The sequence below is a fragment of the Pinus tabuliformis genome, chromosome 2_2, assembly GCF_031772625.1.
Source record: "Pinus tabuliformis cultivar Carrire ecotype Pingquan chromosome 2_2, CPIR1, whole genome shotgun sequence".
Taxonomy (NCBI): domain Eukaryota; kingdom Viridiplantae; phylum Streptophyta; class Pinopsida; order Pinales; family Pinaceae; genus Pinus; species Pinus tabuliformis.
Window position 1 is genome coordinate 12,327,926 of NC_142300.1, and position 18,930 is coordinate 12,346,855.

At 40.6% G+C, this 18,930-nt stretch overlaps 1 protein-coding gene across 4 annotated transcripts in view; it reads right to left on the minus strand.

Moving 5' to 3' along the window:
* Positions 1-18,930, minus strand: part of LOC149191298 (uncharacterized) — a 128,817-nt gene that overhangs the window by 38,495 nt on the left and 71,392 nt on the right. For 3 of the 4 annotated variants that reach the window (XM_089404154.1, XM_089404156.1, XM_089404155.1), the window contains exons 2-4: positions 10,606-11,236; positions 10,217-10,451; positions 10,006-10,079 (exon numbers count right to left, since the gene is read on the minus strand). In XM_089404154.1, coding sequence (XP_089260280.1) covers positions 10,006-10,079; positions 10,217-10,451; positions 10,606-11,103 — 807 coding nt within the window. In that variant the 5' untranslated portion in view covers positions 11,104-11,236. Of the gene's footprint in view, positions 1-8,681; positions 9,203-10,005; positions 10,080-10,216; positions 10,452-10,605; positions 11,237-18,930 lie in introns of those variants that run through there. The other variant, XM_089404157.1, reaches the window with a different exon arrangement.

An 18,930-nucleotide genomic window follows, 5' to 3' on the forward strand; every position in this document is an offset into this window, starting at 1 on the left:
AACTATCCCCTTTAGCATTGATCTCTTCCCAAATAAATCATACAAATAGTTAAATAGACTTGAAAGCAAATTGCATAAACAAATAGTTTAGGACTTGTTGACTTGCCACTCTTGGAATAGAATTTATTTCTGAACATATCTTCTAATCCTTAATAACAAGCTGCAGAAAGTTGGAATTAGTTCTTTAAAATAAGATAAGATAAAATGGTTTTATTAATGACTGCAAAAGTAGGTCAATGGAACTAAAGAAGAGTAAAATCAGTATGAAACCAATGTGGGAGTGCAGGCACATCTCCCAAAAGATGTTGAAAATAACATAAAGAAAGAAAGAAACAAGTGGTAGTGCTACCGTGACACACAGAAAAGATCGTGCCACAATACAAAATAAACATTTGCCTGCCAAGAAAGAATGAGTGAGATCAGAAGATCTGGCGATGGGGCTAAAGATGTCAAGGGATCCCGAGTCTAATGGTCGATGACGAGGGAGGCGAATTGGGCACCAGCTAGTTGTCAAAGTCCCATGGAACCAATGGTGGGTCTGACCGCATGATACTGGGGGGGGATGTAGAAGTGAGGGTTACTCCTAGCATCCGAGGTCAAAAGAAAAAAACTCCAAACATATCTCTGGCCACCCCTAGGAACTAGGAGGTAATTGGATGGGCTGGGGCTACCCTTCTCCGAAACTATATAGAACTGGTCCCTCTAGTGTTTTGAGAGCATGTGAACTGATGTATGGCTCAGCATCGTTGAACTGGTTTCGACAGTATCCATCAATCCACTGGAAGGGGAGGTTGAGAAGAAACCCGAGATCTCCCCCTTCTATTCTTTGGTGCACCCTGAACTTTTTCCCATCGCTTATGGTTCTGATCTGACAGATCCACATGAAAATATGAAGTGATCATCCTAGTTATCCCAAGGCAGGGCATGGTGTGCAGGAATTAAGATGGCTGAAAATCTCCCTAATGAAAAAGGCTAAGCATTGTTGGTCCAAGTACCTGAAAAAGGTAGAGAGGAGCCTCTCAAAACCTTGATATAAGCAGTGATAGGATCCTCTGATCTCATAGTATAGGGGCACCTAAAAATGTGGTGTATCTCTGTCTCTAGCTCCTATAGGGGGCACATTTGGCATATCCTATATGTTTGTGGTATATGGTGGTCTGCCTCTATCCGAAGTCTATGAGAACCAACTCGAAATTGTCCCAACCTCTCAGGAAAGGTTGATTATAAGCAGGAGCAGAAGCAGAAGTGAAAGCAGGGAGCGACAATTTTCAGAAGCTGCCAGGCCAGGAGTGAATCAGAAGAGAATTTTATATAATATATATTTTGATACATATCTGTCAACAAAAGCATGTAGAATGATGAATTAATTATAAAAAACATAACAACATGGATTAAGCCATATAACATCAATCATATAGTGGTTATAATCATCATCAACCACAGCTCCACAAATTACAAGTTCTCATTTATATAACATGTAAGGGTGCACATAACAAAAATAGCATCAAGTGCAATCCATCTCGGAATCGAAAATACATCAACAAACAGACTCTAGATGGCCTCTAACATCCAAAAAAATCATGCTACAACAAATACCTACATATCATCAAAATCATTGCCTATCTTGGGATCTGTGTCATTAATATCACCTTCTAAGCATTAACATAAGATAGAAAAAACATAGTATGTTAAGTCAACATTTTGTTTGAGTGATGGGTACATTATTAATAGGGTCATGACAGAGGAGTTTAACAACCAATATCACTAACATCAAGGTACATAGAGGGCTTGGTGCTCTTGATTAAATATGAGTTTCATACCCTAGTACATGACAAAATCCAATGGAAACATTGCAATTCCCCCAATCCTGAAATCCTGAAAAACTGATAAGTCTGTTGGATTTTGAGTGAGATCTAAAATTCTACTTTCTCCATATGAAATCCAATGAGGTCAGAACCACTCTCAAACATCCAGAGTCATTTCATCGTAATGTTAAAAATTTAAGTAAAAGGATAAAAATGAAAGATAAAGGAAATGTTACCATGAATTGCATGTCACTACAAGAGCCATAGGCTTGAATATTAGGCTTCCCCACACAAAAACTTTTGTTTCTTTGAAAAAAAAATTGCATTTGGAATGTATTTGCAAAGAAAAGTTAGGCAGCGAATTGTTTTTGCGGGAGCGCGCTTCAAGAGCAAGAGCGAGGAGTGGGGGCGCTCCCCCGCAGCACTGATCCTGAGTGAGTGCATCCAATGTCTACGTGTGTAAGGGGGGGAATTATGATGTCGTCCTACAACTCCAAGAAGTGCTCTAGGTAAAAGGGAATCTTCAAGCCGAAGCTCGTCGGAGGTGAGGTCCAATGATCCAAATTGGATCATTATATTGTTTGTCATCCATCTCAATGCTTTCAAAGTGGAAAAAGTGGAGGAATCAGCGCACGGGACCGTTTTTATTGGCAAGACTCAATTTGGCAAAACAGGGTCTAAAACATTATGGGAGTGTTTTGAGGCATCAAACAACGTTGTTTGGGGGTAAAACTTTGTCGCTTTGGCATCACATCTTTTCATGCTATTCTACACACAGAGACCTTTCCAATGGCGTAAGAATCATGTCAATCGTAGTCCGTATGCGAAAGTTATGCCACTTAAAAGTTGACCTTCCAGTGTTCACCAACATAATTCGAGAGGATGCCACATCAGCCCCCAATATTCATGGAAAAGGGGCTAGCCACGTGATTATGATGTAAAAGACTGCAGAAGAGTCTATATATTGTAACTCTAGTTAAGAATTGAGGTAGTCAAACCTAAACACTAATAGGCTATTTGACTGTGTTATAACCAGGCCACTAGGAGGAAAAGGGTTTACATTCTTTCGAGTGCATTTGTTCCATAGTTGATCAAAAATAGCCAAGAGGGATAGGAGGTAGAACACATAGAGAGGATTTGTGCACTAGAGCAACCAACGGGCCACAGGCCATACTTCTTTGTACTCACAGCCATATTTCCATCCAGAGAAAGAGAGCGAAGCGGCCTCAACTTCCAGTTGGGTTTTTCTCCTGAAAGGGTTTCCCAAAGCATATCTTGTGTCAAATGTGTGTGTGAGATTTTATTTTGCCATTCTCTATTTTCTGCATAATTTTAATGTGCATGCATGTGCTATTAACAGTATATCTATAGATCCAAAAATCTAATAAAATTGTAATAGTGTAGAATTTCAAATTTTAAATATAATAAAATCAGATCTGTTGTAACGAACTATCCATGGCAGTTTACAGATCATCCAAGTGACCTAAATGTACAATCTGTGGATATCTTCTCTGATGGCCTAATTTAGTCCCTATCAAGTCTGCAAGAGATGGCTTAGTGCGTCAAGGGAGAATCTGAATGGGGGAAGGTAGGGAGATAGTCAATGACTAGGGAAGCTGAGATAGTCTATTTGTTAAACTAATCAAAGAAATTACTTACAGTTTCCTACAGCAAATATCGAAACATATACACTGCAGCCTTCACAAAATAAATACTGCGAAGGAAATAACAACACTGGAAGAATAGATGCACACACACAATTACACTGTTGTTTTTGAACAAACATCCTCGAAAAAGCCAACTTGGGAAAACCAATGCAGCAGCTAAGGGTTTTATTATCATGCAGTAGTTTCTGAGTACAAATCTCTAGATGCCCAAACTGGCAATCTCATATAGAGAATAAACTGGCAAAGAGGTAGTGAGAAAAATCTCACATTGTCAGTGGCGATCTGAATCTGATTTAGGCTCTAGATGGCGAGCCCCACATTGCCTCTGCGTTAGCCTATGCAGATCTACGTCACAGCCTCTAGGCTCTGCATCACCCTTCTTGTTGGTCGATTTGCCTCTGGAACTTTGACTCTCTAGCCTTCTGGTCTCACACCCTAACTTCTGGCACTAGATCTCGACTCTCCCAGCGAAATTTCAGACCCCCTCTTAAGCTATGCGCTGCCTCTCTGAACCTCTCCTTGCCTTCTCTACCTTGCACTCCCCGGAACTAGAGAATCTCCTCCGGTCTACTATCCCTGCCCCTCACTGCTTCGACTTTACTGAATCACATCTGGCAACTCACTGCTGCTACACAAGAAATCGGTTTCCCGACAAAATCGAACTGCACAAGTTGTGTTCTCCAAGTGCCCATCGAACTCCTTATAATCTCTTGTTGGAGCACCAACGGCCAAGATTAAAACATAATCAATGGCTAAGATTAATTGGGAATTGATCCTCGTCTTCTTCTAGAAGATTCGCACCAAATTTAATTAATACCCTTTAATTAACCAGATTTCCTAAGATTGGACTTAGGGAACCATTTAAAAAAGTTAATTATTTTAATTAAATAATCTCTAGGTGGAATTTTCCCAAACAATTTCTGAGTATTGGAGAATGCACGTCTTAGCCTCTCTGCAAAATCTCTAGGCTAGAGCACATCTGATGGTACAGAAATCAACATGTAATGACCTTAATGAGATTCTATAAGGGGATAAAGGGCCAAATGTTTATATAAATAGTGAGTTGGCCTGGGAATGAGCCTACGTGGGAAATAAGTGAGAACTAGTATATATAAGAGGTCAATAGAGTCATTATTTGGCACATTGGCTTATGACTACTGTATGTGGATGTATTTGGTCACATGAAGTTCTTCTCCTAATGTATAAGGGGTTACCATGTAAACCTTCATAATAATACTTTTGAGAATTGTGCTCCACATGCATATCTAGTGTACACTGTGTGTATACAGGTTACTTATATTTTATTGTGCAATATGTTTATTATACGTGATATCAAAGCAAATATGATCTGATTCATACAAGGAATGAAATGAAACGCGGGAAAATAAATGGAACACACACCAAACAATATAGCAGGTAGAGTATTATAATGTGGTGAAAACCCAATTTCTATTAATAAATGAAATATAGAACACTATGGAACACAAACTGGCTAGAATGGTGGTAGTTATCTCTGAACAGAAAGAGATGGCAGATATGTGCATTCGTAAAACTATTACAAGGGGCCGAGAGAATGGCCTTTTCACATAAAGCAAGAACCCTAGAGGTCCAAAAACCTAACCCTAGAAGATGAAATGCCAAAAATTTTGCAGGCCCCAATGGGGTTAGTTGGTACGTCAACTTCTTGGGGTCATAATTTTTGCATACAATCTTTGTTTGGCGCACTCGGTAGCCCATTGGAAAGGTCTAGCCAAGAATTACAAATTTTGACTGATGCCCAAGCTAGAGCCCATGGTTATCGTGGCCCTCTCCAAATCAAAAAAACGTTATTTAGGGCCTCAAAACAACCCTAGAAGTTCAGACCCTAAAAACTGTAGAATTTGTCAAGATGGAGAACTGTGCTTTGAGCTAGTGGAGTAGGTGGATGGCCACTGATATCCACTTGGATCAATCCTCCCCCCTTAGGAAGCAATGGCCTCCATTGCGTTTAGTGCCCCTATCAAATGGGTAAACTTGTACTAAATTTGGCTCCTAGTGAGCCACTTGCTTGGTGAAGAAGTTGCCCTGCTTTCACAACTCGGTAGAGTTGTATGTGTTGTTGGCAAGTAAAATTTGTCTTGGTGTCCATGCTTTAATACCACTTATTTGGGTCATACAAGGAACGAAATGAAACACAAAAAAATATAGCAGGTATTACAATAATGTGGTGAAAACCCAACTTATATTAATAAATGAACTACAAAATATTGTAGAACACAAACTGACTAGAATGGTAGTAGTTATCTCTGAATAAAAAGAGATGGAAGCTACGCACATTCGTAAACTCTATTACAAGAGGCCAAGAGAATGGCCTTTTAACATAAAGCAAGAACCCTAGAGGTCCAAAATCCTAACCCTGGAAGATGAAATGCCAGAAAGTTTGCGGGCCCCGATTAGGTTAGTTGGTACATCAACTTCTCAAGGTCGTAACTTTTGAATACGCTCTTTGTTTGGCACGCTCAGTAGCCTGTTGGAATGTTCTAGCTGAGAATTACATATTCTAACCAGGGCCCAGGCCAAAGCCTACCACTATCGCCTAGCCCCCCACCACATCCAAAAAACTTCGTTTGAGGCCTCAAATTTACCCTGGAAGTTCAAGACCAAAAACACTGTAAAACCACTGCCAAGATGGAGAACTATGCTTTGAGCCAATGGAGTAGGTGGATGGCCACCAATATCTACCTGGATCAAAATAATTATCAACTAAGCTTCTTCAAGGAATACACTGCACTATCAAAACCATTACTTTTGCTATGGGCCCACAAATTGAGAGAGACTTGAAGTGTATCTCTAGTAAACATTTCAGCTACAAAGACATAAAAATATAAGAGATAGAATCCATACAATTAGGGTTTCTACCCAATCGTGAAACCTCGGTAAAACTAGTAATGCCCAATAAACATGCACATATCTGAAGATTGTGAGGTCTAAATTGAGTGAGACCAACAACATCTAAAGAAAACATCAAAAGGTACTATAGAGACAAAATTTGGAGTTGTTCATGAAAAATGCAGGGGAAATAGTATATGTCCAACCTTGTTCCCTTGAGAAGGGCTAAAAACAACAAAGTCACAAAAATAGTATATGTCCAACCTCGTTCGCTTGAGAAGGGCTAAAAACAACAAGGTTTAATAAATCTACTATAACATTCTCTTGGAAAATCCAAATTGAGTAAGATTAATATAATGCAAGAGAATACATTTCAAACTATGGTTGAAATCTCAAAAATCTTGGAGCAGAAATTCAGAAGATCAAGTCAGATCATAGAGAATTCCCATAGAAGGGTTTAAATTGGTAAGTCAACTTAAAATGGTCATAACTTTTAATTGGAATGTCCAATATAGGTGATTCTAAAGGCAATTGAGAGAAGAAATAATGAAGAATATATAGGGGAAAAAAATTGGGACCATTTTGGACGTCGCTTGTAAAGATAGTTGAGGTGGAAGTTAACAGTTCAAATAAGAGCCCAAGTCCTTGGTCTAGAATTGATGGGAATGCAATTCTTTAACGGAGATAAATAAGGAAGTGATGCTAAAAAATGGTTAAATATTGCAAAGGAAACTTTTCCAAGTCCCTATTTGAATGATGAGGTTTGGGAGTGGTGGATGTGTCTCGATAAAAGCACTAGTTTAAAATACACATGAGAAGAATTTGAAAAATTCTTCTCAAACAAATGGATAAAGAGAGTCAATTAGGTCTAGCCTAAGTGGTCATGGGATGGAGTGTTAACCTCCCCACCCAAGTTATATTCCTACAAGTCACATGTTGGGCTTATAATGAGTATGTTGCTGTAATGGCTTTGAGCCCTACTGTTGACTTGCCTTTGTGCCATGAAGAAACTAGGGTTTACCTTGGGTACCATCCTCAAAATGAGGAGATGTGTTAGGGACTTTCCTAGGATATGTTACCTTGAAAATAAATGGATAAAAGGAACAAAATCAAAGGATATTGATACTTTGTGTTGAAAATGAGGGGAACATGTAGAAATCAACAAACAAATTGAAAAAGACTAAAAAGGAACTTGTATAAAAAGATATTCAGTTCTCTAATTTGCAAGCTCTTAATACAAGAAAGAAATGAAATAAAATAAATAAAAGGTTTCCTAAACCTAGTCAATAACTTCTTAATGATGCTAAGGATGTGAAAAGACATCTACGAGAGGCAAAAGAAAAGATCATAGCTGAAGAGATGACCTGGGAAATTGAACTGGAATTTTGTTAAAAGGTTGGAGAAGCCCTAAATAAAAATGAGATAAATAAAAAAATGCAAACAAGAATTGAAGAATGGAAGAAATTGATGAATAGTGTTCCCCTTCAGCATCAAGTTCTCAAAAGGAGGAAGAAAAACTACAAGAAGGGATCCAACTCAAGAAGGTAAATTTCAAATTGGGAGACTCAAAAAAATTGACAACACTCCGTTCCAAGAAAAATACAATTGAAGATCCAGCATAAAGGCTGGAAAGCCTTACCAGAAAGCAAGATGGGTGCAAGGTTGGTCAAAGAGGAAGGAGAACCATCAAAAATTAAACTATGTCGGAATCCACATTATCAGAAAAGTCTACAATAGATGCAAGAAAGTACAAAAAAGATGCTTAGGTCCAAGAAAGCAGATGGCAGAATCAACAACGTTTATGTAGAAAGGCTCCAAGAATAGTACACGACAAGATATTATCAAAGACCAACACCCAAAACAAATTACAGATTGATTGTACTATATATATATAAATATTTACACAAGAGAGAGTTAATTATGGATGGTTAGATAATCAACAACGGCAACAAGAGAGCTAAAATTTGAGGAAATCCTATTATTTAGTTTCATCATATGTAGAACCCCTAACTACAGTGCTTTCCAAGGGGGGTACTATGTAATATATGTAGTAAGCCTAATGGAGGTATATAAGGAGATAAGGAGTCAAATGTAAATGTAAATGTAAACGTAAATGGTAGGTCAGCATAGTACTGGGCCTACATGGTCAATGAATGAGAACTGGCATATTAAAGGGTCCATAGAATCATTAATACATACATTGGCCCATTGAACTCTGATATATTTAAGTTATTTGGAGTTATTCTCCTAATATCTGAGTTATTGTGTTACTCGTGATAGTAATACCTTTGGGAGTTGTGCACAACATCAATATTTCGTTTAAATAGCGTGAATGCAGGTTTATCATGCTTTATTGTGTCTCATGTTCATTACAAATACTCCAAAAGTCCAAGGTAGCTTATTAGCATAAGGATTGAAATAGATTCCCATATCAATGGCGTTAAAAGGCGCTTTGGCAATTTGCAGTCTCATTTTTGGAACTATTTCTTTCAAGTTTGCAGGTTCAGTGGTTCTCAAAATGATCTAGAAATTTTGGCAAAAAATATCCCAAGAACTTAACATGGATTTTGAAGAGCTAAGAAATGGATGGAATTTAGTAGCGAGATTTATCTGGGCATTGTCGAACATAAAGAGGTCGGGTCAGCCTCCTTGCAAGTTCAGGAAAAAGACCAACTAGGAGAAGTTTTCATATGTGGAGCGATTTATGGGATAAAATTACACAAGCTGGAAAGAACAGATACCAGTCAATCAAATCCCACACCACCCTGTGTCTGATAAAGAAGCCTTCTTAGAGTTATGCAGATGTGCCTATGCTCTGATATCCTTAAGATGTAACCAGATGCACTACAACCTCTTTGGAACCTGCAAATAATGTGTTAATAAACCATTTTTCAGCTATGACACAAGTAAGTTGCCCGAGGGAGTCTAACAAGCCACAGTATTACAGATAGACTTATTAAAAAAAGACAGGTAGAGGATACCAAAGATAAATGGGTTTAAAGATGCTATTCTATTTGGAAACCTAGAGTTTCTTCTATATCAGTATCCCGTGTGCTGTGATGAATGACAATTAGTCAAAGTCTAGCTGTCAAAGCCAGACTTTGTGACACACTGTGGTCGCATGGTCTTTGTGTGATTGACCAAAAAGAAGAAACAATGAAACATAATTTCGGCAATTACACTGTGGCTCAGACATCCTGAGAATGGATTGTTGCAGAGTACTCGGTTCTTTCTGTGGGTCCTCTATGGTGGAAAGGAGCAATTATGGATGATCGTGCTACAGAGTAGGGAAATTCGAAGTACCAGACGCCTTGCAGCCTGCAGGTCTCTTGATCTTATGGAAGAGGACAAGCAGGGCAACATTTAATGGAGAAGCTTGCAATTTAAATCCATTATCATCCTTCCAAACTGACTCAATGGAATAGGTGATACTGATAACTAAAGTAGATTCTTCCAGAACAGATATTGGTTCACCAGAAGTTGGAGATAAGGCTGGGATATGAACTTTTCTTGCATATATTAACTTTTAAGCAAGGAGTCATCATGGACAGTGCTTAGCTCATTGATTTAACATCTATGTAATTCTGTTTCTCCTTGCAATAAAATACACATTGTCAAACTTAAGAAAAGCAAAAAATAAAATATCTCAAATCTAGAGAAAATACCTGTTCAAGATATGTATTTTGAGCATGAGCATGATCTTTAGCAGACTCTACCAAATCCAAAGAAAAACCTGTCCCTGAACCATCAAACCAAAGACATCAGTAAACACATCTGACGCACATATCAAAATTGTTATTTCAAATATAAGGAAACCTCAAAGTCAAAAGAATTAAAGACTGCAAACTCTATGGGCCTGACTACTATAGAACTCACCCACTGTTTCTCCAGTGTTGAGATAAATTTGTGGGCGGAATTGATGCGTCTGTTGAAGGGTAGCATACTCCTGTGGCCATGTTCCACTGCAAGCTCTTCTGTCAGGTGTGAATGTATTGGGTGAAACTTGAGCACTTCTACTTGTCCCAGCACTGGGATCCATATTTGTACCAGATGCGGACTCTATCATACTTTCCCACAGTGGATTGTCATCATCTTGAAGCTGCATCCCAAACTGATAAAATCGAAAGACCAAATCATTAAAGGCATCTATTACATCAGTCCAGTGGAAGGCATCCAAGCTCTGCACTTGAAGCAATCCACACAAACCTCGATTCGGCAATCAAAAATGTATATGAAAGTTTGAAGAAGCGCTTATAAAGATGTACCTCAAGCCCATTAAGCCTTGCAATTGTTGAGAATAAATCATTGCTATCCGCATCCTCAAGTTCCTTGAGCATCACGATTGTTGAGATCAAATCATTGCCATTTCCATCATAAGCCTGTTTGAGGCACTCTACTGAATAACCAGGAAACTCTGTGACAAGAACCTCCATATCCCTTTGATCAATACATGTAAATGAATGCTCATCTATCAAGGCCCTACCATCCTCAGTGATGGACATGCGATCATCCAAACTACGAAAGTCTGGTGTAATATCATCAGGAAGTAGAAGGCTGTAGTCCTGCAAATTCTGATCGGTAAATGTTCTTGAAGAATCATTACTATGGGTGACAGCTGCACCAGAATTTCCACATAGTTCATTCCTTATAACTGAGTTGTTTGTAATGGTAGATGCAGCTCTAAGCGCAGATGGAACGAATATTGCAGCATTTGGATTTAAAGATGAGCGCTTAGTGGCTGCTGCATCTTTCTTTGACCCCATCTTTTGTCAAGGTGGATAATGATATCACATGGAACATGGAAATCCAACTTGCTTGAAAACATTCAAATTTATATGCACTCCAAATTCAAAATGAAGACTGCCCACACTTCTGAGAATGAGCTTCAATTCATTTCTGAAAACAGCATAACAGCAATTGTCACCTCTTATTGGCAAAGGTAGAAATTGTTAGAATATCTGTAAGTAGCTAAAATTCTTCACATATATATTCAAATATTAAAGTCCTAGATGACCCTGTAAGAGTTTGGTTCTTAGTCAATGTAATGACTAGCTACAATGGACGTAACTTGCAATGTTTAACCCCAACTATAACAGCATTGCACAAGAAACATGTACTAATCACACTTCCCAGTTGGATAATAAGCACTCAAAGGATGTATTCATATGAAATCATAACCTGTTTGAAGTGCATAAAATTGAAAGAACATGTTACTGTTACAAAAAAAATAATAATATCCAATGTCATGCATTCAAGCCACAAGTGCCCCATCTTGCAGAATATTCAGAGCACTTTTAAGATAAATAAGATAAGATAATTTTAAGAATGTACAACAAATGAACACAAAGGTAGGTCAATGGGGCTGAAAAAGTACATCCAGTACATCCAAGAAAGAAAAGCATATTAGGACTGAAATGCTAAATGGAAAAGTAGATGCTGAAGTAATAGAAGCTAAGATCAAAGCATTGGTGTTGAGCCAAGAGAGAATGTCAAGGCCAGCTGGAGCTAGCTGCCAAGTGTGAGTGGAGGCTGAGGAAGGGTATTCTCCTCGTCAACGTCATCCACTGCCGTGATGTGACCAATGCTATGTTGGATGATAACCCCCAAAGAAGTGGACAGGGTTCATGGACCATGTTGTACAATCCTACAGGGAGCACAACTATGAGAAAGTCTAGACTCTAGTTCTCCTAGCATCCAAGGCTTTGGGAAAGAAGCTACGGATGGAAGCTTGGTTCCTCAATGCTCTGATGGATGATATACTCCAAGAAGTGGGCAGGGTTCATGGGACCATGTTATAAAATCCTAGAGGGAGCGTGATGTTGATTTGTGTAGCCTGGGAGTTGTTACCCACCATCTGAAGGTGGTATCATAGGAGAATTTTTTTCTCCTGGATGGTCCTCAGCCGGCAGCCCCTTGCAGCCACCAGATAGCTTGTGTGCCACTATCTCTACCACCTGAGCCAGCCATGTGGTCCCTCACCCATCTGTTATGATCATATGTTTGAAGGAGGGGCCTCTCGACCCCGAAGGTATGACCTTTCAATGGTATAGTTGAGTAATTTTGTTTACTTATCATGGACACTTTTGGACATGGATTGTTGGGGGGATTCAGCAAAAAGAGTGGGCTAGATATGTACTCTTGTCTCCGCTGCCCGATTTGGTGGTTAGCCTTGTATCTTAGTCCCATGGGATCTCCTTTACTGGCTATTAGCTTTAGGGTTGGCACTACATGCGAAATCTCGATTTTGGTTGCATAGCCCTGCTTCTTGACACCATATACATCACTCCCCTCCACTCATTTTAACCCCATTTATCACTTTTCCCATCCAGGGCCACATTTGTCCATTGGGTCCCCAAAGGGTTAGCTCCCTCCCCCCCCGTGCCCACACCTTGGGTCGGGCCTGGAATGATGTCCCGAAGGTTAATGCAGCAAAAAGAAAAGAAAAAGAATAATTTGGCCACTTACAACAAGAAATGTACCACAAAGAAAAAAAGATGGCCGAGACATACAAATTTAGTGCGTGGGCAAAAGCCAAACATGAGCTCTACCCCTAATCTATGGCCATCACCCTAGTTCCTATGGGCCCTAGATGAGCCCCCTCCACATTAAGGAACCCATGACTGTCCCAACCCCTAGTGGGCAATGAACTGCCTCACCTTAAAGGGGGTATCTATTGTTGTATCCTACACATCATGCTCTCATTCCCTGGAGCCCTGAGCAGTTATGAGAAAAATCAATCAAAGGCAAAAGGCATTTGAAGAAAGGTGGAAAAACAAAAGCTGGGGTAACTCATGTACCACGATTGCTTCCTCCTACACTCATATACCCAAGTGTTGGCCACTCATGTACCACGATTGCTTCCCCCTATTATAGCTACCCTTGTACCATGGCATGTGGCTTGGGGCCTTCCCCTGATCCCCACTTCATTCCATCATTATATCGCATGCCACCTACCACTTGATGGATGTACCATGGACATGTCACCCCCTTTAGAGGTTGAAACCACCTAATAGGGCCCTTGGTTAATGTTAGTTTTTGTAGCATCGGTTGTATTCTAGCCACGAAATTTGGTGTTGAGGCTAGAATACATGTAATCTCCAAAACCCATAAATTGTTTCTGGAAATTCCACCTAGAGACAACTTAATTAAAATAATTAATCTTTTTTTAATGGTTCCTAAGTCTAAACTTAGGAAAACTGATTAATTAAAGATTATTAATTAAGTCATGGTGAGAATCTTCTAAAAGAAGAAATGGATCGAGTTCTAATTAATCTTAGACATCAATCATGTTTTAATGTTGTTCGTTGATGTCTTAACGAGAGATTATAAGAACAAATTCGATGGGTGTTGGAGAACACACTTGAGACACCAGAAATTCGATTTTGCTAGGAAATCGATCTCTAGAGTAGCAGCATTCAGTAGTCGGATGTGATTTACTAAGATCGAAGCAGAGAGAGGGGCAGGGATAGTAAGGTCGGAGGGAGATTTTCCAATCCAGTGAGTGCATAGTAGAGAGGAAGTGAGTGCCATAGAGAGGCAACACAAAGCAGAGAGGCAGCGCAGTGCTTCAGAGGGGAATTCTTATCTTGCTGGGGAGAAGTAGTGATTCAATGCCAGAAGCCAAAGGCGAGGAGAATCGATCTTCCAGACAACAGTTGATCAATTAGCGAGAGAGACATTGGTCCGAGTTATGGGACGCAGCACTGCATAGGCTTACGCAAGGACTGCGCAGAGGTAGCAGAGAGCAACTCATCTTGAGCCAAGGTCAGTGTCGGATCGCCAGTGGGAATGAGATTTTTCCCACTAGACTTTCGGTCAGTCATTTCTCTGTATGGATTGCTAGATTTGAGCATCCATAGTTTTGTACTCGGATTTACTACTGCATAATAATAAAACCCTCAGCTATTGCACCGATTTTCCCAAGTTGGGTTTTTCTGGGGACATTGGTCCAAAAATCATTGTGTATTTGTGTGTCTGTGCATCTATTCTTCCAACATTATTTTTCTTCCGCAGTATTGTATTTGTGAAGGCTGCAATGTATTAGTTTCGATATTTACCGTAGGATGCAGTAAATAATTTGTTCAGTTCATTTAACAAATAGAAAAAACTTCATCAGTTGTTGCAGTAGGATTCTGGATTTCGGAATTTTCACATGGTATCAAAGCACAGATCGTAAGCCGGAGAGCTAAGTAGAAGAAGGGAAGAGGAATTTTGAATCTTTGCAGAGGCAGTAGTTCGAAACCCTCAAAGGCAGCACAGTTCTTGGCCAGGGGGGTCGATTTTTGAGGAAAAAATTATTTCTCTGAGAGAGTCGACAAAGAATACATTTTCCAGATCAAAGATGACCAAAGGCAGAGGGAACAGCAGTATTTTCTTTGCAAAGCAGATCTTCAGCTACGACGCAATGATTTTGCAGCAGTTTGCTAGTGCAAAATAGCGTCAAGAAGAAAGAAGAGCACACACAGAGGGAATTCTTTCCTCGGGGAACTTCTTGCTTAGAAGTTCGATTTTTCCTAGCTGAGCACCAGTAGTTTTGAGTAGATTTGCCCACTCCAACAGGGAGTGCGTAGAGCCAATCAACAGCTGCACAGAGAAAAAGAGGAAGAATTCGACTTTCTTCAGAAATGGCATCATCAGGGTTGAGAGATCAGGATTGGTTGGAGGGAGCCTCCAACAATGTGATTTGGAAGGCAAGAATTTCCTGTCTTCTAGATGAATACGATCTCAAAACTTACATCGATAGTATGGTAGTTGTACCCGCAGATGCAGATCCACTAAAAGCCTACAATAGGGAGATGGCGAAAATAAAGAGGTTAATTCTCGATGGGGTTCGAGATCACGTGGTGTCTCACATAGCTGGCAAAGATATTTCCCTGCAGACGTGGAGGCACTTGCTACGCTATACGAGGGATCTTCCAAGCAGTGGAAGATGTATCTTGAGGAGAAGCTAAGATGCACAAGGATGTAAAAAGGGGAGCGCATAGATCCCTTCCTCACTAGGCTTCAAGATATCTGAGACCAACTGTTTGCAATAGGGTCAGCGCCCCATCCTATAGACTTAGAGCGGTTAGCTCTCAATAGCGTTTTTGAAGAATGGCAGGTCTTCGTCCAGAGTATTCTGAGCACAGAAAAATTTCCAAATTAGGATCGAATGTGGGCTGATTTGCAGCAGGAGGAGATGAGGCGAGATTTGGTGAAGACCACCATCAGTGGCACCAGCGCCAGCAATGGGACGAAGCAAGTAAAGAAAGAGGAGAATGTGGCCCTCACATCAAAGGGATAGCAAGAGCAGCGCAAGAGGAAGGACATTTCCAAGGTGAAATACTTCAGATATGGTGAGATTGGCCACTACAACACTCAACGTCCTCTCAGAAAGAAGGACAGAGAGGAGAAGCAGGACCAGCAGATTGCATCCCAGAGTTGCAGGAAGCGCCCCCCCCCCGGATCCGAGGCCGGAATCGCGCCCCGTACGGAAGCGACAGGCGAAGCGCGATTCCAATTTTGGCGAAGCGCGGTTCCGGTTTTTTTTGCGCTTCCTGGTTTTTCGGAAGCGTGGGCCCCGAAGCGCGCTTCGGATGGCGCTTCGGGCCTCCGAAGCGCCACGCTTCGGGCCCGGAAGCGTACGCTTCACGATGCGCTTCCGAGCGCTTCCTCCATAATCCGCGCGGGCTGGAAAATACGCATCTTTTTTTTAATTTTTTTTTGAAGTTAACTTAACTTAAGAGTGAGGGGGTGGGTTAGGGTGAGTTTAGGGTGAGGAATGAAAAGAATAAAGCCCCCATTCATTCCTCATTTTCTCACTTTGAGTTTATGAGAGTTGGAGAAGAGAAGAGAGGAGAGGAGAAGAGAAGAGAGGAAAGGAGAGGAGAAGAGAGGAGAGCTTGGAGGAGTGAAGAAGAAGGAGCTAGGAGAAGGAGGAGGAGCTTGGAGCAAGAGCTTGGAGGACTTCATCTACAAGAGCTAAAGAGGTAAGTTCAAACCCCAAACTCCCTTGTTTTTTTGAAAAAAAAATTGTATTTTTCTCCTCCCTCTCCTACTCTTTCCCATTGTTTCTACTTGCTCCTTTATTTACAGGTTGTCCACCACCTATATCCATATTCCAAGATGGTGTTCTTTTGGCTTCTATGTATCATTCCACTCTTGGTTTTAATGATGGCAAGGGTGAGGAATAGAAGGGAAGAGGAAGGGGATGAACTTGGTCCTAATAGTAGTGACCCAATGTATGATGAGGAGGAAGGGTTTGAAGAGGAAGGGGATGAACTTGAAGGGGACACTGAAGCACAAGATGGGAAAGGTACATCAACACCCTTGTGGAACTATGTGACCAAACTTGATGGGGGAAAGGGTGGTGGATCTTACAAATTTGTGTGCCCTCATGGTTGTCATGGAGGAAAACCATATTGTGGTTCATATACCCGTCTGAGGAGGCATCTTTGTGGGGTGCTGGACAGTGATGAAAAAAAGGGTTCTGTGGGGGTACAAATTTGCCCAAACATTCCAACTGAAGAAAGAAGAAAATACATCCAAATAGAGATGGCTGCACAACAAAAAAACAAGAAACAAAAAACTCATTCTGAATCAAGTGCAACCTCTAAATTTGGTAGTTGCCCATCTCCTCATGGTACTTCTGCAACCTCTGGAGGTAGAAGAACAATAGGGGATTTCCTTAATGTTGCTGGGAGGGATGATGTGGATGGAAAGATAGTCCGTTTTCTTTGTGCTTGCGGTGTACCATTCAATGTGCTTCGCTCTCCCTATTGGCATGACATGGTAAAGGCCATCAATGAAGCCCCAAAAGGATACAAGGCCCCCAACTATGAGAAAGCTAGAACAGTGTTATTAGAAAGAGAAAAAGCTAAGGTTCAAAGAGCTTTGACACGTTTTACACATGAGTGGGTGGATTCTGGGGTATCCATTGTATCAGATGGGTGGACAAATATTAGAAACCAACATTTGATAAATGTTCTTGGTGTTTCTTCTAGTGGTGCAGTATTTATTGCATGTCATGACTCCTCCTCCATCAGTGCAACTGCACAAAACATTGCAGATCTCCTATTGAAATCAATCAAAGATGTTGGTCCGAATAATGTGGTTCAAGTGATCACAGATAATGCAGCAAATTGTAAGGCAGCAGGAAAAATTATTGAGCGTACTCATCCACACATCTTTTGGTCTGGGTGCCTGGTTCACACATTGAACCTTTTGATGCATGATATTGTGAAACACAAAGATTGTGGGTGGATTGTTGAGGTTTACAGGAAAGGGAAGCAGCTCATTAAATTCATCACAGGGCATACAAGGGTAAACTACTTCTATGGCACTTACTCCAAGTTGCAATTGCTTAAAATTGCAAAGACAAGATTTGCTAGTTATTACCTCACCTTTAGGCGGCTAGTGAGGGTGAGACAAGCTTTAACTAATCTGGTGTGTGCTGAAACATGGGATGAAATTAACACTGACACAGATGGTGCTAATGTAGTCAAGGACACTGTTCTTGACAGTTACTTTTGGTCACAGGTTAAATATGTTTTGCAATTCACCAAACCAATTTATTACATGATCAAGTTTGCAGATTCAGATCGACCAGTAATTGGGGAGGTGTATGAGCAAATGGATAGCATGTTGGGGCAGATTAAAGACATTGTTGAGCCTAGAGATACCACCTTGTACAATTATATTCGTGTAGAGGTGCAAAACCGATGGGAAATGCTAAATATTCCATTGCATGCATTAGCATATGTTTTGACACCTAAATACTATCATCCATCATGGCTTTCAACACCAGCACCTGGGGGGGGAAGCAGGAAAAAACCACACCAAGATAGAGAGGTTCACGAAAAATATATGGCTGCATTGAGTAGATTAATCCCTGATGATGAGGAGGCTGCATTGGTACGGAGACAGGTGAGCAACTATACGCTCAACACTGGTCCATTTGGGAGCATGCATGCAATTCAAGATCGAGAGACTTTTTCTGCTCTTGAGTGGTGGAACATGCATGGAGGGGGTACTCCACTTCTACAGAGTTTGGCATTGCGGGTGCTATCACAGGTGGTAAACACTTCTTCTGCAGAGAGGTGTTGGAGCTCTTATTCTTTCATCCACAGTGTTAAAAGGAACAGGTTGAATTTAGACCGGGCAGAGAGCTTGGTTTATGTTCATTACAACTTGCGATTGTTGTCCCATTACTGTGAAGATGCAAAGTCTAATAAAGACTTGTTGATTTGGGACAAGAATCCAGAGGAGCCCAATTTGGAGGATGGAGTGTTGCGACTAGAGTAATTAGAGGATGCTCTTATCCAGGTATGTCCATTGTGGTATGAATTTTCCAATTTTCCCTTATAAAGCATTTCTCTAATTCATGTTTTTAATTTTTTTGTTAACTAGTGGTTTTTTTTTTTGCATGAATTTTTTGAGCGATTCTAGGATGATGATGACCGTGTTGATATGCCACCACCCCCACCCCCATCTGGTCCCTTGGTTCCTAGGTTCCATGGTTCAACACCAACAGCAGGGGGTTCTTCTTCATCAGTTTCAGTGCCACGACTTACACAGGGACCATCTTCTTCATTGCCACCACGTGGAGGCCC